Raw genomic sequence first — 26,610 nt, 5'->3', positions numbered from 1 at the left:
GCAAGCGAAGGCGGCCGTCCCCCAGCCCAACCGGTGGAAGGAAAGGCCAAGCCCGAAACGGGGAAGGGTGGGCCGATTAATGGGGAACCTGAGGCGCCTCCAGCGAAGACTGCGGGTGCCGCGACGGCGAAGAGCCGTCCTTAGAGGACGCCGGGGAGAAGGCCAAGACGCAACGACCCGTCTCCGGAGAAGAGGAAACCAACAACCTCCGAACCTCTGGAGAAGAGGGGGTGTCCGAAGACAAATCAACGACCCGATGTTGGCCTGGCGCCACCGGTGTCAGGTCAACGTCGACTGGCGCCGAAGGGGAGCCGGAACGACCTCCGCCACAACGTGCGGCGCAGGAGACCGGACGGGGTCAGAGCCGGGGTGGCTAAGGAACGGCGTCGACTCGACCTCTGACGAGGCAGCCGCCTGCGTGGAGGGAGGAGAGGGGCATGGGGACACGCCCGACCCCTGCACCGCCGTCAGCAGCCTCCGGCACATGAGCGGCATCACCGTGGTCTCAGACAAGGCAACCGCCGGCCCAGAGGACCGAGGGGGACTCGAGGACACGGCCCGGCAGCCTCCCGAAACACCACAGGGACCCCCACGGGGTTTGGGGCGAGGCAGAGGCGCCGTGGTCCGAAGGAGGGAACCCCGAAGGGCCGCACCCCAACGGCACCACATCCTCCGAACCTGAATCCGCACTCGTCGGCGCCGGAGCCATAGGCGACGTCGCAAGAGTCCCCGCACGCAGCAAGGGATCCGCAGACGTGCCAGGAAGAGAAGGAGGAAGAGCCAACTAGGCCTGCAAGGCCGCCTCATAGGCTTCCATCTGGGCTCTGGTTGCACCCGCGCCAGGGAATGGTGGATAGGGTGGCGACATGCGGAACCGCACCACCCGCGGAGAACCCACGCCCCCAACAGACCGGGGACCGGGCCTCGGGGACAAACTGCGACACTTACCAACAGGTGAGCGACGCCCTCGCGGCCTGGGAGAGGGACGATGTCAGAGACAGAAGCGACGGGTCTTGAAGCCTTCCGTGGGGGACGGACGCGGCGACGCCGCCGACCGGGACGTGCACGCCGAAAGGAGTTTCATTCGGCGCTCCCGCCGAGACTTCGGTTTCATTTGCTGACACGCCTCGCAGTCCGTGGAGTCGTGGTGCTCCCCCAAACACCGCATGCAGATGGGGTGAGGATCCGTCGCCGACATCTGGCGTGCATCAAGATGAGCACGTCTTAAAGCCCAAAGACATTCGCACACTGTTCTCAAGAAAATAGCATAAAAGTGGAAAAGAAGGCCTGAAACTGGCCAGGGCCAAGATCCAGATCCGCGTTGCACACGGAAAAGATGAAAACTGACGTCAGCGCGCCGGGGTGGGGCTTATGTGACCTTGCTGATCTCACGCCCATGGAGGATATCGGGCGGAGTCGCGTGTTACCACCCCCCGGCGCGCAGAGATGCTGGGCAAGGAATATGCTACTTACCAGTATGCATCTGTTCTTGGCATGTAGAGCTGCAGAGCCACACACTTAGGATAGTAGATCGCCATCTGGTGTTGGGCTCGGATGCTTGCAGGTTGTTGTTGTCTTCGGAAGAAGTCTTTGGTCACAAGATAGGTGACTCCTCCCTTGGACTACAGTGCGCATGGGCATCCACTCCATCCTCAGATTGTTTTTTGCCATGATGGGAAATGGAGTTTGTAAAAAGAGAGAGATGTCCATGTGTAATGTCTAAGTAAGAGGATGCTGGAACAGATACAGGTCCCGGGGAGGTGGGTGGGCGTGTGTGGCTCTGAAGCTCTACATCCCAAGAACAGATGCATACTGGTAAGTAGCATATTCCGTTCGAGGCATATGAGCTGCAGATCACACACTTAGGATAGACTATATAGCAGTGTCTCCCCTAGCGGTGGTCACCTGTATCGGTTGCAGCAGTTTGGAATACGGTTTTAAGGACAGCCTGACCTACAGAAGCTTGTTGTTTTGCTAGCACGTCAACACAGTAGTGTTTAGTGAAGGTGTGTGTTGTAGGCCATGTGGCTACCTTACAAATATCTTCTAAGGGAATGTTTCCTAAGAATGCCATGGAAGCCCCTATTTTGCGTGTGGAATGTGCTCTAGGGGGAACTGATAGTGTGCGTTTTGCCTTCTGGTAGCATATTTGCATACATTTAACTATCCACCTGGCTATCCCGGATTTGGAAATGGGGTTGCCTTTATGTGGTGGAGAGAAAGCAACAAACAAATGTTTGGTTTTGCGGAATGATTTGGTTCTGTCAATGTAGTAAAGCAGGGCTCTTTAACCGTCTAAGGTATGAAGAGCTCTTTCAGCTACCGAGTCCGGATTGGGGAAGAACACTGGTAGCTCAACTGATTGGTTAAGATGGAACGGAGATATGACTTTTGTCAGGAATTTCGGATTTGTTCTAAGAACCACTTTGTTGCGGTGTAATTGTAGGAATGGTTCTTGTATGGTTAAAGCCTGGATTTCACTTACCCTTCTAAGGGATGTGATAGCAATAAGGAAAGCCACTTTCCATGTGAGTAACTGCAGTTCGCATTTATGCATAGGTTCAAATGGGGGTCCCATGAGCCTTGTAAGAACAATGTTTAGATTCCACACTGGAGAGGGTGGTAATCTGGGGGTAATAATTCTCTTAAGGCCTTCCATGAAGGCTTTAATCGCAGGTACTCTAAATAGTGACAAGTGTTGTCGATTTTGTAAGTAGGCTGCTAATGCTGCTAGGTGGAGACGTATGGATGAGTACGCTAAATTACATCTTTGCAAGTGTAGTAAGTAGCAAATGATGTTCTGGATGGATGCATCCAGTGGGCGTATATCATTGTTAGTGCAGTAAATGGCAAATCTTTTCCATTTTGCAGCGTAGCAGGCTCTAGTGGTAGGTCGTCTGGCCTCTTTTATAATATTCATGCAGTCTGGTGATAGGTTGAGGTAACCGAACTCTAGGACTTCAGGAGCCAGATCGCTAGATTCAGTTGACCTGGATCTGGGTGTCTGATTTCTCCATGGTTCTGGGTTAATAAGGACGGGGAGAGGCGCAGTTTTTGGTGTGGAACTAGAGAGAGTTCCAGCAGTGTTGTGAACCAGAGATGGCGTGCCCATGTGGGAGCTACTAGGATCAGTTTGAGAGACTGTTGCCGGAGCTTGCGTACCACGAATGGAATGAGTGGGAGAGGCGGAAAAGCCTAGGCAAATCTGCCTGACCAGTTCATCCATATCACATTGCCCTTTGACTCCGGGTGGGGAAACCTGGCGGCGAAGGTTGGGCATTTTGAGTTTTCGTGTGTGGCGAACAGATCTATGTCTGGTTGGCCCCATTGTTGGAAAAAGGGTATTAGAACTTGGGGATGTAGTTCCCATTCGTGGATCTGTTGAGTCTGTCGACTTAACAGGTCGGCAATCTGATTGTGAACCCCTGGAAGGTGTTCTGCAAGCAGGTATATGTTCTGGGGAATGGCCCATCTCCAAATGTTCTGTGCTAGCTGGGACAGCTGGAGAGAATGTGTGCCTCCTTGTTTTTGTATATAATACATGGCTGTCATGTTGTCCGTCCGGATGAGGACAGTTTTGTTCTGGAGATTTATTTGGAATGATTTTAGTGCTAGGAATACTGCCAGTAGTTCCAGGTAATTGATATGGAGCAGTTTCTGTTGAGTGGTTCATTTGCCCTGAGTGGTGTGTCCTAGGAGATGGGCTCCCTATCCCGTGAGTGATGCGTCCGTTGTTAGCACTATTTGTGGAAGAGGCTCGAGGAACGGCCGCCCTTTGGACAGGTTTAGTGTGTTCCACCATTTTAGAGAGCGATGTGAGCGGCTGTCCACCAACACCAAATTTGTTAGTTGTCCGTGAGCCTGATTCCACTGACGTGCTAGACACTCTTGCAAGGGACGCATTTGTAGTCTTTCATAAGGCACAATGAAGATGCATGACGCCATCATGCCTATGAGTTGCATGAACACTTGCTGGAAGAGAGTGTTGGGTTTGAAATTTTGCGATCAGAGCTTGTATATTGGCTATCCTGGCTGGGCTGGGATATGCTAGGGCTTTGGAGGTATTTATGGTGGCTCCCAGATATTGATGTATGTGGGAGGGTTGGAGATGAGATTTGGGATAGTTTATTGTGAATCCCAAGCTGTGTAAGAGTTGAATAGTTTGGTGAGTGTGTAGAACACATTTGTTGAATGAGCTGGCTTTTATTAGCCAGTCGTCTAGATACGGGAAGACATGAATTTGTTGTCTTCTGAGATGCGCTGCTACAACTGCTAGACACTTGGTGAATACTCTGGGCGCAGTTGTCACCCCGAAGAACAAGTTACTTACCTTCGGTAACGATGTATCTGTAAGAAACATTAGTTAGTTAGATTCCTCACCTTAGAATATCCCCAGGCGTCAGACTGGATCCGGAAGATTTTTCGTCAGCAATACCCCTTGCGCGTCGCTAGGCGTCGTCTGCGGCTCCGCGTCCGTCGTCGGCGTCGTGCGCCGGGATGACGTCGGAGTACTTAGACGCCGCCCTCGCGCGCTGACGTCAGTTCTTGTACATAGCCTTCCGCGCCAGGAACGCAGAGCCATGCAAAGACCGACACTGGTGCCAAAAATAAAATCTAGGGGCCTGAAAAGGACAACCTTAACCCTAGATGTCAGTTCGCAGAACGGGGAGGATGGGAGGGTCGGTGAGGAATCTAACTAACTAATGTTTCTTACAGATACATCGTTACCGAAGGTAAGTAACTTGTTCATCTGAAAGAAACACGTTAGTTAGATTCCTCACCTTAGAATAGATACCCAAGCAATACCATCCCCGGTGGTGGGTCTGCGAACCAAGATCACACCAGAAAGTCCTGGAGGACAGAACGGCCAAAGAAGCCATCCCTCCGGACTTGGCTGTCAAGGCAATAATGCCTGGCAAACGTGTGTAGCGAAGCCCACGTCGCCGCCTGACAGATGTCCTGCAAAGGGACTCCCCGTCCCAAGGCAGTAGTAGCCGCCGTGGCCCGAGTAGAATGGGCGCGCAGCTCAACAGGAGGGTCCTTTTTAGCCAAGGAATAGCAGATTTTTATACACAAAACGACCCACCGAGAGATGGTTCGTTTGTGCACAGCTTTCCCCTTCTTAGCGCCCACGTACCCAACAAAAAGCTGGTCGTCCACCCGGAACTGTTTTGTGCGGTCCAGATAAAAGGAGAGCGCACGTTTTGGGTCCAGACGGTGGAGCCTCTCTTCCTCTTTGGAAGGATGCGGAGGCGGAAAGAAGGTGGGCAAGGTGACAGACTGCCCAAGGTGAAATGGAGTCACCACTTTAGGAAGAAAGGAGGGACGAGGCCGAAGGACAACCTTGTCCGGATGAACAGACAGAAAAGGAGGCTTTGAAGATAAAGCCTGGAGCTCACTCACCCGTCTAGCCGAGGTGATGGCTACCAGAAAAGCAGTCTTTAGAGTTAGAAGACGAAGAGGGCAATTGTGAAGAGGCTCGAAGGGAGCGCACATCAGGAATGTCAAAACCAGATTCAAGTCCCACTGAGGCATCACAAAAGGGACAGGAGGGAACGTGTGTGTAATGCCTTTGAGAAAGCGTGTAACCACAGGGGACTTGAAAAGAGAAGGCTGATCAGGAAGCCGCAAGAAGGCGGAGATGGCAGCAAGATAACCTTTCAGGGTGCCCAGGGCAGAGCCCTGCCGGGCCAGAGAAAGAAGGAAGAGGAGAACCTCAGAAAGAGGGGCGGAAAGGGGATCCACAGCCTTTGCTGTGCACCATGCCACAAATTTGTTCCACCGGCAGGCGTATACCGACTTTGTGGAGGGACGCCTGGCTGCCAGAATGATATCACAGACTTCAGGAGGCAAGTCAAATGGCATCAACTGCCGCCGCTCAATCTCCACGCATGGAGGTGGAGGCTGGACAGGTTCGGGTGGAGGACCGTCCCCTGCTGCTGCGACAGAAGATCCTCCCGAAGGGGCAGACGTATCGGGGGATCGGTCAACAGACTGAGTAGCTCGGGATACCAGTATCTTCGTGCCCAATCCGGAGCCACCAAGATGACTTGGGCCCGGTCGTGCCTGATCTTCAGCACTCTGGGCAGAAGTGGTATAGGCGGAAAGGCGTACAACAGACCGCAACTCCACTCGTGACGAAAAGCGTCGCCGAGCGAGTGCCGCCTTGGAAATTCCAACGCGCAGAACTGCTGACATTGCGCGTTCTCTTCGGTGGCGAATAGATCCAACCAAGGCTCTCCCCACTGCTGAAAGAGGCCTTGCGCCACTTCGGAGTTCAGACGCCATTCGTGATCCATCATGCACCGGCGGCTGAGTTAGTCTGCTCTGGCGTTCAGAGAGCCCGCCAGATGTTGAACCACCAGGGTGACACCCTGGTGTTCCAGCCATGTCCAGAGGCGCAGAGCCTCCTGACAAAGGGTCCACGACCCCACCCCGCCCTGTTTGTTGCAATACCACATGGCGGTGGTGTTGTCCGTGAACACCTGCACGACACTTCCCCTGACAGAGGGAAGGAAGGCTTTCAGTGCAAGCCGGATCGCTCTCAACTCCAACAGGTTGATGTGGAGACGAGACTCCGCCGGAGACCAGAGGCCTCTGATCTCCGCCTCTCCCATATGGCCACCCCATCCCAGGAGGGACGCATCCGTCACTACGACATGCTCTGGTTGGGGAAGGGAGAGGCTCTTGCCCATGACCCACTCGCGGTCCGTGAGCCACCACTGCAACTGTTGTGCAGTGCCCTCCGAGATCAAGACATGGTCGGACAGGTTGCCGTGATGCTGGGCCCACTGAAACTTCAGGTCCCACTGCAGAGCCCGCATGCGCCGCCTGGCGTGATGCACTAGTAGGATGCAGGAAGCCATCAGCCCCAGAAGCCGCAACACTAGCCTGACCGAAACCCGGGATAGAGGCCGAAAGATGGGAATCAGGGCCCGTATATCCCGGACCCGCTGTTCCGGTGGATGGACCCGGAACCGCGCCGAATCGAGAACCGCTCCGATGAAGAGGAGCTTCTGAGAGGGACTCAGGTGTGACTTCGGCACGTTGATGGAAAACCCCAGCAAATGCAGGAGATCCGCCGTAGTCTGGAGGTGGGAGACGACTGCCTGGGGCGAGCCCGCCTTCAACAACCAGTCGTCGAGATAGGGGAAGACTGGAACCCCTGATCTGCGCAGATGAGCTGCGACCACCGCCATCACTTTCGTGAACACCCGAGGGGCACTGGTGAGGCCGAAGGGGAGCACGGTAAACTGAAAGTGCTCTTGGCCCACCGTGAACCGCAGGTAACGCCGGTGGGCCGGCAGGACGGGGATGTGGAAATAAGCGTCCTGCAAGTCCAACGCTACCATCCAGTCTCCAGGGTCTAGGGCAGCTAAAACCTGAGCCAACGTTAGCATCTTGAACCTTCCCTTTCGGAGGAAGGCATTGACGTTCCGGAGGTCCAAGATAGGGCGTAGGCCCCCCTTGCCTTTCTTGGGAACCAGAAAGTAGTGGGAATAACAACCACGACCTACTTCTGGACTCGGAACGCGCTCGACGGCCCCCTTGGCCAAGAGAGCCGAAACTTCCTCGCGGAGAAGATCCAAATGATCCCCCGAGATACGGTGGTGCTGCGGTGGCATGGCTGGAGGGGTCGTCTCGAAGGGGAGGGAGTAGCCCCTTCGGACGATTTGCAGCACCCACCTGTCCGATGTTATGGACCGCCAGTGGAGCAGGTGATGGCGAACTCTGCCGCCCACTGGCGTGGAATGGGCCTGAAAGCTCGGACTAGGAAGTCTTTGAGGCGGATGCTGCCGGGGTGGATGTGGGCTGACCACGTCGGCCTCCATTTCCGCCACGGCGGAAGCCACGTCCGCGCGCAGGTTGGTTCTGCGGCTGGTGGCTTTGCGGACGTGAGGAGGCGCCCCTTCCTTGGCCACGAAAGGGGCGAAAAGCGGAGGTGTGCGCCCGCGGAGCCGCGAGGCCCAAGGACTTGGCCGTAGCCCGGGAGTCCTTAAAGCGGTTCAGCGCACTGTCCGCCTTCTCACCAAACAGGCGAGTGCCATCAAAGGGCATGTCCATGAGGGTTGTCTGGACATCCCCGGAAAATGACGTGGACCGCATCCAGGCGTGGCGGCGGAGCGCCACCGTGGTGGAAATCGCCCGACCCAGCGAGTCCGTGGTGTCAAGCCCACATCGTATGGCGTGCCGTGCTGCATCCCTCCCATCGGCCAAAGCCTGGGTAAGACGCGTCCGGACCTCCTCCGGACACAGGGGCAGCACGTCCTCCACCGTATCCCACAGGGAATGGGAATAACGGTCCAAGAGACAGGCGGTATTTAAGGACCGCAGGCCCAAACTAAGGGACGAAAACAGTTTCTTGCCGAACTGCTCGAGTCTCTTGGAATCCCGATCCGGCGGAGCGGTCGGGAAGGAGGATTGGGAAGTAGAGGCCTGGATAACCAGACTCTCGGGGGTGGGATGTTGGGACAGGAAACTGGGGTCGCCCGGAGCAGGGCGGTGGCGCCTGGCAACGTTCCTATCCACAGGAGGAACTGTGGAGGGCTTGGACCAGGTGCCCTGCAGAACGTCAGTGAGGGCCTCGTTGAACGGCAGCAGAGGCTCAGTGGAGCTTGCTGAGGTTTGAAGCACCTCAGTGAGGATGTTAGTCCTCACAGCCACGGCAGGCAACTCGAGCCCAAGGGCCTCGGCCGCCTTGCGCAGCACCACAGAAAATGCTGCACCCTCCTCCGAAGCCACGGTCGGAGGAGAAGTGAATCCAGTGTCTGGCGAGGTGTCCAGCCCACTGGCCTCTCCCAGTTCATCTGCCCAGTCCTGAGAAAGCTGTGACTGAACAGCCAGAGGGTCCTCGAACCCCTCCCAGTCGCCCCCTTCTTCCGATTCCTGATAAACAGGAGGAATGATCGGAACCGGACTGTAGAGATGGTAGGACTCAAGCGGCGCCGGATGCGGCGTCGGCGGACGCCGTGCCGGCGTCGGGTCCGGATGAGGGCTAAACCGGGGTGTCGGCGTCACAGGCGTCGGCGGCGCCGGTGGTTCAGGCGTTGGCGCCGGTGGAGGAGTGACTAGGTCAACCGGCGTCGACTGGGGCCCAGGCAAGGGCCCCGCGGGGACCTGCGGCGTCGAGACCGGAGTCGTCGACGGCGCCGGAGCCGCCGGCACGCGAGGTCGCCCAGTCGAGTCCGCGGGGCCCGAAGGCGCGCCAGCGGGCGTCGACGGCGGGGCCAGGCTCCTCATGGCCGAGAGGAAGGCACTGATCTCCGCCGGCGCCGCGTCAGCCCCAGGGACCGGAAGGTATGGGGGCGGACGCGGCACCTGCGGCTCCGCCGGAGCCGCGGGGGTGGAACCACCCTGACCCTCGGCCGAGTCGCGCGACCGGCGAGGGGAGTCCGAAGAGCGATGTCGCCTCTTGGACTTCTTTGAGCGTTTGGACTTACCCGACGACTTGGAGCCGGACGAGCGATGGCGTCGGCTAGGGCTCCGCGAGCGATCCTTGGACCTCCTCCTGGACCGGGATCGCGCACGACGCGGAGCCGAGTGGCGAAGCTCGAGAAGCTTGCGGGACCGCTCCCGCCTAGCCTTCGAAGTCAGGGCCTGACAGTCGTTGCACGACTCCGCGTCGTGGTCGGGGCCTAAGCAGTAGAGGCACCGGCGGTGGTGATCGGTCACCGACATCAGACGATGACAATCCTCACAAGCCTTGAACCCAGGCATCCTACCGGCACCAGATGTCGACAGACAAGGATCAAAAATGATCAAAAAAGATTTAGTCAAAAAAGACTAAAAGGGGTAGCTCTCCCGGATCTGCGCTTACTGGCGCGGAAAAAAGAAGAACTGACGTCAGCGCGCGAGGGCGGCGTCTAAGTACTCCGACGACGTCATCCCGGCGCACGACGCCGACGACGGACGCGGAGCCGCAGACGACGCCTAGCGACGCGCAAGGGGTATTGCTGACGAAAAATCTTCCGGATCCAGTCTGACGCCTGGGGATATTCTAAGGTGAGGAATCTAACTAACGTGTTTCTTTCAGATTGGAAGGACTGTAAACTGATAGTGTTGTCCGTCCACCACAAACCTTGGGTACTTCCTGTGAGCAGGATGTATGGGAATGTGAAAATAAGCGTCCCTGAGATTTAGTGTGGCAAGGAAATCGCATTGTTGTATTGGTGGGAGCACTTCTTGAAGAGTGATCATATGGAAATGATCTGAGTTTATATACAGATTTAGGGGTCTGAGGTAGAGTATTGGTCTTAAGAGTCCTGTCCTTTTTGGGGATTAGGAAGTACAGTGAGAATACCCCTGTACCCTGATGTTGTAAGGGGACTGGTTCTATTGCGTGTTTTTGAAGCAATGAGAGAACCTCTTGTTTGAGGAGCGTAAGATGGTCCGGTGACATGGAACACTGCTTGGGTGGTATGTGTGTGTGTGGGGGTGGGGGGATTAGTGGTGAGTTCCAGGCAGTAACCATACTGGATAATTTGTCTTACCCACTTGTCTGTTGTGATGGAGTTCCAGAGAGGTAGGAACTGTTTGAGTCTTCCCTCGACTGGAGTGGAATGGTCTGGAGGAAAGTCACTGTTTTGTGGCGTGGGAGGTACGAGTGTTGGTATTGCCTCGACCTCGTGCCTTGGTGTTGTTTTATCTATATCCTCCTCTAAAATATCCTCTGCTGGGGGATGTTTGTTGAGAGGTTTTGAAGGTAGAGGAGGTGTATGCTGCCATATTCTTGGAGGCTCCTCTGTAGAAGGAGCGCCGAAAGGAGCCGCGTGGTTGTGGAGACTGCAATGCTCCCATGGACTTCGCAGTCTGTGTTTTTTTTCATTTTTTCGAGTGCAGTGTCTACTGTTGGCCCAAATAGCTGTTCTTGGTTAAATGGTTGGCTGAGTATGGTACTTTGTACTTCTGGCTTAAAGCCTGAAATGCGTAGCCAGGCATGGCGTCTGAGGAGTACACTTGTGTTTATTACTCGAGAGGCTGTGTGTGCGGCGTCATGTGCGCATTTAATTGACGCATTTGAGATGAGTTTTCCGTCTTGTACAAGGTCATTTGCCTGGGTCTTGTATTGGTCTGGCAGGTGTTGTAGCAGATTCTCCAACTGATCGTAGTGAGCCCTATCATAGCGTGCTAGTAGGGCTTGGGTATTGGCAATACGCCAATGATTAGCAGCTTGTGCTGCTACTCGTATGCCTGAGGCTTCTAATAGTTTAGATTCTTTGTCAGGGGGTGGTGTATCTCCCGTGGTTTGGGAGTTGGCGCGTTTCTTTGCGTTGGAAACGACCAAAGAATCTAGAGGGAGCTGTCCTTTGATGTAACAAGGATCTTCTGGGGCAGGTCTATATTTTTTCTCAATTCTTGGGTTAAGCACCCTGGCACGGACGGGGTCTTTAAATACTTCTGTGGCGTGTTTTGTGACACCTTTAATCATAGGTAGAATTTGTACTGTTTTCTGAGACTGTTCAAACGTGTCTAAGAGGAAATCTTCCTCGGGTGCATCGGAGTGCATGGTAACGCCATGGTAAAGTGCTGCCCTGTTTACTAGTTGTCCAAACCCCAGGTGGTCAGCTGGAGGTGATGGTTTGAAGGGATATGGTGTAGGGTCAGGCATATCTGGTAGAGGGTATGCCCAATCATCCAATGGTGCGGTATCTGGATCCGTGAACGGATCATTAGGATCACCCCCTCCCCCTAGGTCATCATCATCCTCCTGTGGAGGTGGTGTATGTGATGGAGATGGTAGAGGTAAGGGTGGTGTAGGCAGAGGGGATGGGGTAGAAGGTCGTATGGGAGAAGGAGGAATAGGTGATGTTGCCGAGTCCTTCTTTCTTATAGGAACTGGGGCAGGTGTTGTGTCCAGTTTCCGTTTCTTATATGGCACTGCAGTGACATGTCCAGTCTTTGGATTAATATAGATCCTTTTTTGTGTTGGATCTGGATGGAAAAGTTCTAGTTCTTCAGGAACAGATTTTGGCGCCAATTTTTTCGGTTCCGATCGAGGTTTTGGTTGATCGGTCGAGTCTTTGGCTTTTGGAGGTGTATTATAGTCCTTAGCCGGTAATTTTGGTGCCGATGAAGGTTTCGGTGCCGATGAAGGTTTCGGTGCCGAAGTTAAGTCTTTCGGCTTGGGAAGTTTCGGTGCCGGTTTATCTACGGTGCAGAGGGTGTCGGATCTGATTTCGGTGCCGAGGGGTCTTTTGTCTTCGGTGCCTAAGGTACAATTACATGCAGCTTGCTCGTGCCCGAGCCACCGGAAGGCTTATGTTTCTTCGGAGCCGAGCCCGGAGGCGGGGCTTCTGAAGGGTGTTTTCGGTCTCGACTGAGGCCAGCTGGCGAAGTCTTGACCAATGCCTTTGGAGGGGTTGGGGCAGAGACATTGGTACTCACGCGTTGCCCAGGAGTAATGGGGTCGTCTGAGTCGTCTGCTTCTGAGATGATTTGAAGTTCCTCGGAATCTTCTTCCGGGACATCGGGACCCTCATCAAAGATGTTTTCTGGTTCCGGGGCTGGTTTGTGTGCCATGATATGGCGTTGAGCTCTTCGATCCCGAATGGTCTTTTTGGATCGAAATGCTGCGCAGGCTGGACAGCTGGCTTCGTCGTGTTCCGGTGATAGGCACAGGTTGCAGACTTTGTGATGGTCACTGTGCGGAAATTTTGCTCCACACTGGGGGCATTTTTTAAACTGCGTCCTTTCCATGAGCCGTAGGCCTCACGGCGTGGATAGGCCCAACCGCCCGCGACGACGTCCGGAATCGAGCCGATGAATTTGATGTCGAGTGAAGGCTGCGATGTAGTTGTTAGAAGTTTTTTCGCTTCCAAGCTTGTATTTGAGATTTTCAACCGGAGTGGAAAAGTTATATCCGAACCCAATGGCGGAAAAAAACAATCTGAGGATGGAGTGGATGCCCATGCGCACTGTAGTCCAAGGGAGGAGTCACCTATCTTGTGACCAAAGACTTCATCCAAAGACAACAACAACCTTCAAGCATCCGAGCCCAACACCAGATGGCGATCTACTATCCTAAGTGTGTGATCTGCAGCTCATATGCCTCAAACACAAGTTTTCCGGGTTCAGTCTCACGCCTGGGGATAATTCTACGTTAAGGAATCTGCGGCTAGTAGTCTCTATCAGATATATGTATTTATTCTAAACATTCACTAACACGTTGCAATAACTCCTACCCTGAGATATAATCACAATACACACAATACTTCAACAATAGAACAGGTAAATACACAGTGGTCTTCAGGGGGAGACCAAACCATATACTTAGAAATTGGAATGTGAACCACGACCTAAGTCGAGACTGCACTCAGAAGACTTAGAAGATCCGGGGACCCAAGAAATCACCCAAGGTAAGTACCCAGGAACCCCACGGAGGCAGTGTGCAAAGTGAAAACACGCCCGCCTGCTTAATAGAAGTCAATGGGTAAGTCACAGTTCTAGTTTTCAAGAACGACCCTTCCCAGAGGACCCTTGAGAAACCCCATGGAAGACTGGACAGTCCCCCCAGCACTGGATACCCCGGGAATCAGGATACCTACACCAGGGAAGCCGGGTGCATAGGTCTGAGAGTCCGGTGAAATCCAAGGGTGGATTCTTGAAGTGAAGAGCCTGCAAGCAGAGGGGACAGAGTTGATGCAACTTGGAGGTGATCAGAAGGCACAGAAGAGCAATGCCCACCGATCTTGGAAGATGCAGGAGGGATGACTGTGACCGTGACGCTGTAGCAGTGCAGACCAGGCGATGCTGTGGAAGACCATGAGCGGTTCTACATATGACTTAGAGACAGTGGGTCGCAGTCCAGCGAGAGCACCAACAAACCTTAGCAGCGGCAACAAACGTGGCACAAAGGTGCAGAGTCGGGACCAGCAAGGTCCAAGGGAGTCACGAAGTGCAGGTAAGTCGGAGTAGGCCCGAGCAAACAGGGGAGCCCACTGGAGCCAAAGAAGACTCTCAAGAGGACCCATAGGCCGAAGGCACAGGAGTCGCTAAAGGACCTTGAGCAGCTCACCAATGATGCAGGCCCATGGTGCAGAGGATGCGGTGAGGACGAAGATATTGGTAGCAAGAGATACTGGAGCTTCTTGGAGCCCAAAGATCTCTGGAGAAGATTCAACAAGCCCAGAAACAGCAGACTGGTCAGCTTCGTTGTGGTGCCTGCAGATGCAGGGGAGTGACTCCTTCACTCCAAAGGAGATTCCTTCGAGTGTCTTGGTTGCCCATTGGCCTGGAGAAGAACAGGTATGGAGCGCAGGCACCGACGACGCAGAAGACTGGCAGAACGACGAGACCAGGAGTCTTCCAGGGGCAGTCTCAGTTCCCAAAAGTCCAAAGTGTCCAATTGGTCGAAGATGAAGTGGTTTCAGATCTGAATCTTGTCCCACGACGAATCTAAAGAACCACCCACAGGTAAGCCCTTAAGTACCCCCAGTGTGGATGGCAGGCCTGTAGTCACAGTTTGAGTGGTTCCTCAAGGGCGGCATAATACATGCGGCAGCAAATGGACTACTGGTGTACCTAGGCACCTTAGTACCATATACTAGGGACTTAAAAGGGTACACCAGTAGCCAATTAGAATGGTACCAAAATACTTACCATAGTGCAATTTAGGGAGCGAGCACAGTGACTGGGGTCCAGATTAGCAGGATCCCAGTCAGAAAACAGAAGGACTCCAGAAAAAGGGGGGTAACCATAAAAGCATATCCTACTTTCCTACAATGACCCTTCCAAACAATATGCAGGACCCACATGTCATGGTCTGACAACCTAGAAAGAATCATTACACTGTGCCTCCTATCTGGTGGCTGTGCTCCACTAAAGGCAAGCTAAAGGGGTTGGCAGGTAGTGGAATAGGATAATATACTGAGAGGCCTGCTGACCTGGACCCCCCAACCCTGATTCAACTGAGGAACGAGCAGAAGATGCATTTGTTTAAAAAGACAGTACATCAGGATGAAGAAACATACATTTTTCTGCCAGAACCCAGCTAGTGCATCAGTTCCTTTCACACTATAGAACTCTGCTGCTTTTTGGGCAAGTTTGCGCTACACAAATAGCACAACGATAACACTTTGATATGTTCACTAGACACAAAAACAGCTGAACACATTTTTACCAAACCAAGAAAAGACCCAAATAACAAAGTCCATGGTGCCACATAAATGTGGAGACTATCTGATCAACAGTATCGGAGTTTCATGTACATGAAAAGTTACAATTGGGTAATTCAATTTTAAAGCAGAGTGAAAAACATATGTTGGACCCCACTGGCTAGGGGTAGCTTTTTTCCAGATCTGTGCTAGGCTGGCGCGGAAAAAAACAGAACTGATGTCAGCGTGCATCGGTGGCGTCTACGTAGGTCCCGCAACGCCATCCTGGTGCCCACTACGCCAACGGACGTGGAGCCCACCGAAACAACCCAATGACGCGCAGGGGTACTGCTGAGAAAAAATATCCAGATCCAGACTCATGCCTGGGGGTAATTCTAGGGTAAAGAATCTACAACTAACTGTCTCTATCAGAGACATATTTTTTCAAATGCAAAGTAAAATGTGAAAAAAAACTATAAACTACTTGAATGATTGTGAATTATGCGACATTTACAAGCATGAATTTTACATGGATCGGGTTGAAAATTACAACAGTCAAACAAATCTTTCGTAAACAGACCCCATGCATCACAAAATTATCTTCTTGAATCAATCCGACTTTTTACACAGACTGTAACTAAATTTAGCAGCACCAGTGTAAAAATACTACATTGAACAACTAGATTTAGTTATAATCAAAATTGTGTCTAAAACCTTATTGATTGAGAAGACATTTATTATATGTTATACTTATTTGAATGAATCTTAAAGAACTGATTTTTTTTAATACAATTGAAATACAAACATGTAAATGGGAAAAAAGATTAGATATAAAACATTAATACATTCTGTTGGGAGATCAGATAAGCACACATCTATGCAGCAAAACCCTAACAGGATTTATTTATTTTTTTCATTTAATTTACAAAAATATTTATGCAGAGTAGACATTAACATGGTACACCAAATAACTCTTTTGTAGGAGCATCAGATTCAATTGGTTTATTTTCCTTTATTCAAATAATTTCCCAATTATGGAAAATTAATTTATGATGATTTTCAAGTACAGGAAACAAGCAGGGAGGACAGCAATTGATTAGGTGAGAACGTTGATTGTTTTTCTTGTCTGTTCTAGGTGGTCAGTATTTTGTTTGCTGGTATCAGTTGTTAAAAATGTAGACTAAGTACCGATAGAAAATGCTGCGCTGCTGTCTCCAAATGATCTTATAAAACGAAGGTTACCGCTGGAAAAGGGATTAAACGGATATATCTTGTTCAGTATCCCATTATAAATACAAAATTAAACGTCTCTCACAAGAGTATAAAATAAGGGAATTTATATCCACATCTGAAGCTCTCTCGTGCTTTTTGTCGTCCTTTGGCAGGGATGCACTAGGCAAGAAATCTGTCTTTAGAGTAATGTTCAATTTTTCCACACCTCCAACAATAAAAGCCGCGTACCACATCACCAACCAAATCCAGTGTGCTGTCCATCGTCATGTGGTGTGGCCACAGCGGCCAAAATTGTCGTCAATAAATGACAAGTTGTGTCTCTTAAAAAAAAATAACTTGTTAAGATTTATCTTTTTAAAACATAAAAAAGCAAACAAAAATGTTGAAAAGAGTGTCCGTTGTAGTTTTACAGCAGGAAAATCAGTTAAAAAGTGTGTCATCACAATGTTGCTGCTCTCTCGGTCTCCCACTTGTGCCTAAAAATAGGCGTCCTAACAGTGTTTTCTTATTAAATCTTGAATATGCAGGCAAACCTTCCTTGCTGCTTTATCTATCCTGCAAAATGGAGATTGTTTTACCCGGATATTTTTTTTTTGCACGCAGATAATTGATGAGAAGGGATAAAATAACATTCCTCTTTGCTGTTTACAAAGTCCTCTGCTCTGTCATAGCAGCAAGGCCTTGAGGCCTCGAACGTTCGGTGAATAAAAACAAACTGGTTCACTTAAAAAAAACTTTCCTTGTATTTTCCTCTTTTTTATACACAAACGGTCACAGTATATAGGCCTTTAGCTCTAAACAATAGAGTTCTGTATTTGTGAAATGGTGGACTTCATGGTCTTCAGAACATTGGCATTCCAAATCCCTAGAAAAAACAAACAAATGTTAGCCTAACACAGCTGGTTTTGTTGCTAACATTTTGTGACAAAATTCTCATACTATGCTTCACTCCTCAAGCCTAGAATTTTTAGTCTCAAAAGTGAACATCATACTTGATCATTTTAATTATCAAGAACATCTACAAAGTATTCCATCACATACCATTGTTAGTAACTGCATTAATTTAGCCCAACAATAGAGAGCATGAATCCAGCTGCAGAACACCACTGAATCAATGTTCAAGAATGCAAGACTTAGAGACAAGATTTGAGGGATCAGTCATAATTCTCAGATTGAAACCTAAACTAAGTTTTGAAGGAACATTAGAAAAAGATGATGGGACACCATTTGGTCAATGGACGGCAACTCAGACTTGGTTCAAGAACATGATATAACAAGCCCTTTCAAGGATAGTAGCCTTGGATTTTGCACAGTTCTTCTACACCAAGGCATGTAACATGGCCACATCCATACCAGACATTCGGATAGAAAAACTCATTTTGTATACCTGAACACCTGTATACTGACAACACTTAAAGATGGGTGAGTCGTTACACTGATGAAAATCAGAAAGGACGGTTGCAAACAGACACAAATTGATGTAATTAACAGATCAGTAAATAAAATGTGGGCATTCATTGCATACGTTTGCGATGCTTCTTTCAAGTATTTTACCCTTTAGCTCGCCGTTATGGTATATACGAACAAGTTACTTACCTTCGGTAACAATGTATCTGTAAGAAACATTAGTTAGTTCGATTTCTCACCTTAGAATATCCCCAGGCATTTGGCTGGATCCGGAAAGATTTTTCGTCAGCAATACCCCTTGTGTGTCGCTAGGTGTCGTCTGCGGCTCCGCGTCCGGCGTCGTGCGCCGGAATGACGTCGGAGTACTTAGACGCCACCCTCGCGCGCTGACCTCAGTTCTTGTACATAGCTTTCCGTGCCAGGAACGCAGAGCCATGCAAGAGACCGACACAGGTAGCAAAAATCTAGGGCCCTGAAAGGGTTGACCTTAACCCTAGATATCGGTTCGCAGAACGGGGAGGATGGGTGGGTCGGTGAGGAATCTAACTAACTAATGTTTCTTACAGATACATCGTTACCGAAGGTAAGTAACTTGTTCATCTGAAAGAAACACGTTAGTTAGATTCCTCACCTTAGAATAGATACCCCAGCAATACCAACCCCGGTGGTGGGTCTGCGAACCAAGATCACACCAGAAAGTCCTGGAGAACAGAACGGCCAAAGAAGCCGTCTCTCCGGACTTGACTGTCCAGGCAATAATGCTTGGCAAACGTGTGCAGCGAGGCCCACGTTGCTGCCTGACAAATGTCCTGCAAGGGCAGTCGTCGCCGCCGTGGCCCGAGTGGAATGGGCCCCTCAGCCCAACAGGAGGTTCCTTTTTAGCTAAGGAGTAACAAGCTTTGATGCACAAAACGACCCACCGAGAGATGGTCCGCTTGTGCACTGCCCGCCCCTTCTTAGCGCCCACGTAGCCAACGAAGAGTTGGTCATCCACCCGGAACGGTTTTGTGCGGTCCAGATAGAAGGAGAGCGCACGTTTTGGGCCCAGACGGTGGAGCCGCTCTTCCTCTTTCGAGGGATGCGGAGGCAGAAAGAAGGTGGGCAGCGTAACAGACTGCCCGATGTGAAAGGCAGTCACAACCTGAGGAAGGAAGGAAGGGCGAGTGCGGAGCACAACCTTGTCCGGATGAATAGAAAGGAAAGGAGGCTTAGAAGAGAGCCTGGAGCTCACTCGCCCTTCTAGCGGAGGTAAAGCAGTCTTAAGCGTCAAGAGACTAAGAGGACAATTATGAAGTGGCTCAAAGGGAGCGCACATCAGATATGTCAAAACAAGATTCAAATCCCACTGAGGCATTACAAAAGGGACAGGAGGAAACATGCGAGTAATGCCCTTAAGGAATCGAGAAACAACAGGGGATTTTAAGAGAGAAGGCTGATCAGGAAGCCGAAGGAAGGCAGAGATAGCAGAAAGATAACCTTTAAGAGTGCCCAGAGCAGAGCCCTGCTGGGCCAAAGAAAGAAGGAAGAGGAGAACCTCAGAAAGAGGGGCGGAAAGGGGAGCCACAGCCTTTGCTGTGCACCATGCCACAAATTTGTTCCACCTACAGGCGTATACCGTTTTAGTGGAAGGACGCCTGGCTGCCATAATCACATCGCAGACTTCAGGAGGCAAGTCAAATGGCATCAACTGTCGCCGCTCAATCTCCACGCATGAAGGTGGAGACTGGACAGGTTCGGGTGGAGGACCGTCCCCTGCTGCTGCAACAGAAGAGCCTCCTGAAGAGGCAGTCGTATCGGGGGATCGATTGACAAACTGAGTAGCTCGGGATACCAGTACCTTCGTGCCCAATCCGGAGTCACCACGATGAATTGGGCCCGGTCGCGCCTGATCTTCTTCAGCACTTTGGGCAGAAGTGGTATAGGCGGAAAGGCGTACAATAGACCACAACTCCACTCGCGACGAAAAGCGTCCCCGAGCGAGTGCCGCCTTGGAAACTCCAACGCGCAGAACTGCTGACATTGCACGTTCTCTTCGGTGGCGAATAGATCTAACCAAGGCTCTCCCCACTGCTGAAAGAGACCTTGCGCCACCTCGGAGTTCAGACGCTATTCGTGATCCATCATGCACCGGCGGCTGAGTTCGTCTGCTCTGGCGTTCAGAGAGCCCGCCAGATGTTGAACCACCAGGGTGATGCCCTGATGTTCCAGCCAGGTCCAGAGGCGCAGAGCCTCCTGACAAAGGGTCCACGACCCCACCCCGCCCGGTTTGTTGCAATACCACATGGCGGTGGTGTTGTCCGTGAACACCTGCACGACATTTCCCCGGACAGAGGGAAGGAAGGCTTTTAGTGCAAGTCGGATCGCCCTCAACTCCAATAGGTTGATATGGAGCCGAGTCTCCGCCGGAGACCAGAGTCCTCTGATCTCTGCCTCTCCCATATGGCCCCCCCATCCCAGGAGGGACGCATCCGTCACTACGACATGCTCCGATTGGGGTAGGGAGAGGGATCTGCCGCTGACCCAATCGCGATTCGTGAGCCACCACTGCAGCTGGTTTGCAGTGCCCTCAGAGATCAAGACATGGTCAGACAGTTTGCCTCGATGCTAGGCCCACTGAAACTTCAGGTCCCACTGCAGAGCCCGCATCCGCCACCTGGCGTGAGGTACCAACAGGATGCAGGAGGCCATCAGCCCCAGAAGCCGCAGCACCAACCTGACCGAAACTCAGGACAGAGGCCGGAAGATGGAAATCAGGGCCTGAATGTCCCGGACCCGCTGTTCCGGCGGATAGACCCGGAACTGCGCCGAATCGAGAACCGCCCCAATGAAAAGGAGCTTCTGGGAGGGACTCGGGTGCGACTTCGGCACATTGATGGGGAATCCCAGCAAGTGCAGGAGGTCAGCCGTAGTCTGGAGGTGGGAGACGACTTGCTGGGGCGAGCCCGCCTTCAACAGCCAGTCGTCGAGATAGGGGAAGACTGGAACCCCTGATCGGCATAGATGAGCTGCGACCACCGCCATCACGTTCGTCTACACCCGAGGGGCACTGGTGAGGCCGAAGGGGAGCATGGTGAACTGAAAGTGCTCCTGACCCACCGTGAGCCGCAGGTAACGGCGGTGGGCCGGCAGGACGGTGTGAGAAGTTGGCCTGATATATGATGTCACTAGTTCTAGTGTACACCCTGTATCAGTCCAAACAACCCTTATGGTGATTGGTTGTAAAGTCAACCTTATAGACCAGCTATCCTAGTGGTAGCATGGACAAGAGCAGTCTTAGGCTAAACTCTGAATGGCATGTGAAGCCAGCTGTTCTACCATTTGCAATCCCTTGAATACCAAATGAAAGGACACCACAACAGATATATATAAAAATAGAATGTATTTATTCTAGTCAAAATACCCTCAGCACTCTTTATGAGATTCGAGGTAAGTACAACACAGTCTTACTTAAGCATACATAAGTCACACAGGTAAGTAATACAGTTAGGCCCTAGGGCCACGCAAACCATATACTAAGTAAGTGGTATAAGGACCACTGTCACAAACACAGGTTAGGCCTAGGCCTAGGAAATCGCTGGGGCTACACTATACTACCAGTTACTAGGCAGTGGGTGGCCCACGGGATTCAGGTGCAGAGTGGAAACACTCACGCGTAATGCGTTAAAGTCGATAGAAATAGTGATGTTTAGAAATAAAGAGTTTTAGGACACTTCGGAAAGAGCTAGGCGTTAGAGACTTGGAAACTAGACCCTAGGATAGTCAATACCTTTGTGAGCACCGGAGTACTCAGTTTACCTAGCCCACGGGCTGCAGGTGCATAGGTGTGAACTTGCGTCGGGTTTCGTCGTCGACTCCTATGGATGCCTGAAGAAAAGGTGCTGACAGGCAGTCAGTGAAGAGCGTTCGGTGGATTCCAAGGTTGTAATCAAGACGGAGGGTACCTGCATGCAGGGGGGACAGAGTCTCGGTCACCAGCCGGGAAGGAACCAGGAAGGAACCAGGCGATGTTGTGAAGATGCAGGTGAAGAGGGGAAGCTTGTCGCAGCAGCCACGGGTACCAGGAGGCGTCGAGGAGGACCAGAACCAGGAGGCGAGCTGTCCCACGAGGGCTCTTGCTGTTGGCGGCGTCGTTGTCGAGTTCGGACCCAACAAGCCTTGGCAAGCGCAACCCACGCAGGATGAAGGATTCGCTTCTGTTGCAGACCAGGAAGGCCTGAGGTGCTTCTCCTTCACAGGGAAGCAAGGGCCAGTCTGGAGGAGCCAAACCAGCGGTGGAAAGTTAAGGGTTCGTTGTCACTGAGGCTACTAGCCAACGGGCCAGTAACCGGACAGACGCGTCGAGCAGGGAAATGCAGAAGGGCCCCACACAGAACTCGTGGAGTGTGGAGGGCTGATCTTCAGTGCAGATGGTGCTCGGGGTTGGGGCTTCTCAATCCCCAGAGCACATCTTCGAGGATGCCTAAGAAGCTGCGCTGGAAGCTAGTAGCCAATTTTCCCAGGTAGCCGGTCCCACGTCTCTCGTCGCCTCCACGGATCTCAGCTTTGCCGTGGATGTGGATCAGGGTCGGAAAAGTCTGGAAGTCAAGGCGCTGGTCGGGCTCTGCAGTCGGTTCCTCGTAGAACTTGGGCAAAGCAAACGGCAGGTCGCTTGATGGTGCCTGTTTGCACAGGGTGGTCACTCCTTGGCCACAAGGGAGATTCTTCAGTCTTCTTCCGTAGTCGAATGTCGAAGGTCCAGAGTTTCTGTTCAAGTTTCAGTTATCAGGATAATCCAAAGTCCCAGGGACTCAGCTCCCACTCTTATACTAATCTGGTGGGCTGGGTTACCTGCTAGGTCCCTCCTATGGGTGAGACCAGGGAGGGGGGTGGTTACACCCCCTTCCCTTTGTCCAGTTTCACGCCAGGACTGGGGCTGGAGTGCCCCAGCACCGGTTTGAACCGGACTATGCATGGGACACCTTGTGTGCCCCAGGCAGTGACTAGTTTCATTCATCCCTCCCTGCCCCAATACACTAAGGCCTGTCTAGGGTGGTGCTAGCACCTCCCAAGGCAGGAAACCTATTGTCCAAGCCTCCCTCGCTGGAAGGACTCCCAGCAGCAGGAGGTCAGACTTGTGTCTGTGGCAGCAGCATCCATTTTGTGATGCTGGGGCTCTGGTTAACTTTAACCGGGTAGTAGGTCTTCAACATGTCTTCTCCCTCTAGAAGGGAGGGATACTATCCTCACCGCCAGAAATGGTGTGGGGGTAGTATTCCAAAGTGTTAGACACCTTACACAACATGTTTTGATAAAGCCAAACCATAGTTACTATAACCGCGAGGATTATAAGGCACTTTAAGAGTATATGGTAGGCAATATCATAGAACAGCTATAAGGGCATGGTTCCGAAAGCTGCAGACAGGCCCAGCTCATGCTAGAGCACCATCTCACGTTACCAAGCACTCTGCCTTCAGGATTGTTAAGGCCTGCCATAGGAGTGACTGATAGGTTACCCATGTGTCCATAACAAGGTAGGTATAGGAATACTAGACCTAAGCAATGGGTGATTACACAACCTTGCCCCAGCTGAGTGATCAGCCAGTTGTGTCATAATGGAAGGCCAGCCAGGGGTGGCATAATACATGCTGCAGCCCCTGGTAGGCCTAAGGTACACCTATGCCCTGGGTACCTAAGGTACACTGTACAGGTCCCTAGAAGGTGATCCTTACCAATTGGGTTATGTACCTAAAGTACATAGTATGAATTTAGAGAGAGAACAGCTGGGCTGTGGTTCTGATTAGCAGGCCCACAGCCACATCTAAGTCGAAAACCAGTGAAGCAAAAGCAAAAAGTGGGGGTGAACATAGAAAGCAGACCCTACTCTCCTACAGACAGGGATGTGGAAATAAGCGTCCTGCAAGTCCAACGGTACCATCCAGTGTCCAGGGCAGCCAGAACCTGAGCAAAAGTGAGCATCTTGAACCGGTCCTTCCGGAGGCAGGATTTCACGCTCCTGAGGTCCAAGATCGGGCGTAGGCCCCCTTTGCCCTTCTTGGGAACCAGAAAGTAGTGGGAATAACAACCACGACCTACTTCTGGACCAGGAACGCGCTCGACGGCCTCTTTGGCCAAGAGGGACGAAACTTCCTCTCGTAGAAGATGCAAATGATACCCCGACATACGGTGGTTCAGCGGCGGCATGGTTGGAGGGGTCGTCTCGAAGGGGAGGGAGTAGCCCCTTCGGACGATTTGCAGCACCCACCTTTCCAACGTGATGGAGCACCAGTGGAGCAGGTGATGGCGAACTCTGCCGCCCACTGGCGTTGAATGGGCCTGAAAGCTCGGACTAGGAGGGCTTTGAGGCGGATGTGGACTGACCGGCACGTTGACCTCCAGTACCGCCTCGGCGGAATCCATGTCCGCGTGCAGGTTGGTTCTGCGGCCTGTGGCTGGGCGGACGTGAGGAGGTGCCCCTTCCTTGGCCACGAAAGGCGGAAGTTTGCGGCCGCGGGCCGAAAGACCCAAGGACTTGGCCGCGGCCCGGGAGTCCTTAAACCGAGCCAGCGCACTGTCCGCCTTCTCACCAAAAAGGCGAGTGCCATCAAAGGGCATGTCCATGAGGGAACTCTGGACATCCCCCGAAAATGACGTGGACCTCAGCCAGGCGTGACGCCGAAGCGCCACCGTGGTGGAAATCGCCCGACCCAGCGAGTCCGTAGTGTCAAGTCCACACCGTATGGCATGACGTGCTGCATCTCGACCGTCAGCAAGTGCTTGAGTGAGTCGTGTCCGGGCCTCCACCGGGCACAAGGGCAGCACGTCCTCCACCGTATCCCACAGAGAGTGGGAAAAACGGTCCAAAAGGCAAGCGGTATTTAAAGACCGCAGTCCCAAAGAACAAGTTACTAACCTTCGGTAACGATGTATCTGTAAGAAACATTAGTTAGTTAGATTCCTCACCTTAGAATATCCCCAGGCGTCAGACTGGATCCGGAAGATTTTTCGTCAGCAATACCCCTTGCGCGTCGCTAGGCGTCGTCTGCGGCTCCGCGTCCGTCGTCGGCGTCGTGCGCCGGGATGACGTCGTCGGAGTACTTAGACGCCGCCCTCGCGCGCTGACGTCAGTTCTTGTACATAGCCTTCCGCGCCAGGAACGCAGAGCCATGCAAAGACCGACACTGGTGCCAAAAATAAAATCTAGGGGCCTGAAAGGACAACCTTAACCCTAGATGTCAGTTCGCAGAACGGGGAGGATGGGAGGGTCGGTGAGGAATCTAACTAACTAATGTTTCTTACAGATACATCGTTACCGAAGGTTAGTAACTTGTTCATCTGAAAGAAACACGTTAGTTAGATTCCTCACCTTAGAATAGATACCCAAGCAATACCATCCCCGGTGGTGGGTCTGCGAACCAAGATCACACCAGAAAGTCCTGGAGGACAGAACGGCCAAAGAAGCCATCCCTCCGGACTTGGCTGTCAAGGCAATAATGCCTGGCAAACGTGTGCAGAGAAGCCCACGTCGCCGCCTGACAGATGTCCTGCAAAGGGACTCCCCGTCCCAAGGCAGTAGTAGCCGCCGTGGCCCGAGTAGAATGGGCGCGCAGCCCAACAGGAGGGTCCTTTTTAGCCAAGGAATAGCAGATTTTTATACACAAAACGACCCACCGAGAGATGGTTCGTTTGTGCACAGCTTTCCCCTTCTTAGCGCCCACGTACCCAACAAAAAGCTGGTCGTCCACCCGGAACTGTTTTGTGCGGTCCAGATAGAAGGAGAGCGCACGTTTTGGGTCCAGACGGTGGAGCCTCTCTTCCTCTTTGGAAGGATGCGGAGGCGGAAAGAAGGTGGGCAAGGTGACAGACTGCCCAAGGTGAAATGGAGTCACCACTTTAGGAAGAAAAGAGGGACGAGGCCGAAGGACAACCTTGTCCGGATGAACAGATAGAAAAGGAGGCTTTGAAGATAAAGCCTGGAGCTCACTCACCCGTCTAGCCGAGGTGATGGCTACCAGAAAAGCAGTCTTTAGAGTTAGAAGACGAAGAGGGCAATTGTGAAGAGGCTCGAAGGGAGCGCACATCAGGAATGTCAAAACCAGATTCAAGTCCCACTGAGGCATTACAAAAGGGACAGGAGGGAACGTGTGTGTAATGCCTTTGAGAAAGCGTGTAACCACAGGGGACTTGAAAAGAGAAGGCTGATCAGGAAGCCGCAAGAAGGCGGAGATGGCAGCAAGATAACCTTTCAGGGTGCCCAGGGCAGAGCCCTGCCGGGCCAGAGAAAGAAGGAAGAGGAGAACCTCAGAAAGAGGGGCGGAAAGGGGATCCACAGCCTTTGCTGTGCACCATGCCACAAATTTGTTCCACCGGCAGGCGTATACCGACTTTGTGGAGGGACGCCTGGCTGCCAGAATGATATCACAGACTTCAGGAGGCAAGTCAAATGGCATCAACTGCCGCCGCTCAATCTCCACGCATGGAGGTGGAGGCTGGACAGGTTCGGGTGGAGGACCGTCCCCTGCTGCTGCGACAGAAGATCCTCCCGAAGGGGCAGACGTATCGGGGGATCGGTCAACAGACTGAGTAGCTCGGGATACCAGTATCTTCGTGCCCAATCCGGAGCCACCAAGATGACTTGGGCCCGGTCGCGCCTGATCTTCTTCAGCACTCTGGGCAGAAGTGGTATAGGCGGAAAGGCGTACAACAGACCGCAACTCCACTCGTGACGAAAAGCGTCGCCGAGCGAGTGCCGCCTTGGAAATTCCAACGCGCAGAACTGCTGACATTGCGCGTTCTCTTCGGTGGCGAATAGATCTAACCAAGGCTCTCCCCACTGCTGAAAGAGGCCTTGCACCACTTCGGAGTTCAGACGCCATTCGTGATCCATCATGCACCGGCGGCT

General features: G+C 52.3%; 1 protein-coding gene across 2 annotated transcripts in view; it reads right to left on the bottom strand.

Moving 5' to 3' along the window:
- Positions 1-15,968: 15,968 nt before the first annotated feature.
- STAG1 (STAG1 cohesin complex component) overlaps positions 15,969-26,610 on the bottom strand; it is a 1,292,585-nt gene continuing 1,281,943 nt past the window's right edge. For both annotated transcript variants that reach the window (XM_085634343.1, XM_085634344.1), the window contains exon 34: positions 15,969-17,190. In XM_085634343.1, coding sequence (XP_085490469.1) covers positions 17,167-17,190 — 24 coding nt within the window. In that variant the 3' untranslated portion in view covers positions 15,969-17,166. The remainder of the gene's footprint in view (positions 17,191-26,610) is intronic.

Source organism: Triturus cristatus, chromosome 11 (genome assembly GCF_964204655.1).
Source record: "Triturus cristatus chromosome 11, aTriCri1.1, whole genome shotgun sequence".
Lineage (NCBI taxonomy): Eukaryota > Metazoa > Chordata > Amphibia > Caudata > Salamandridae > Triturus > Triturus cristatus.
Note: the sequence above shows the minus strand (reverse complement) of the source record. Positions and strands in the feature narration are given on the sequence as shown.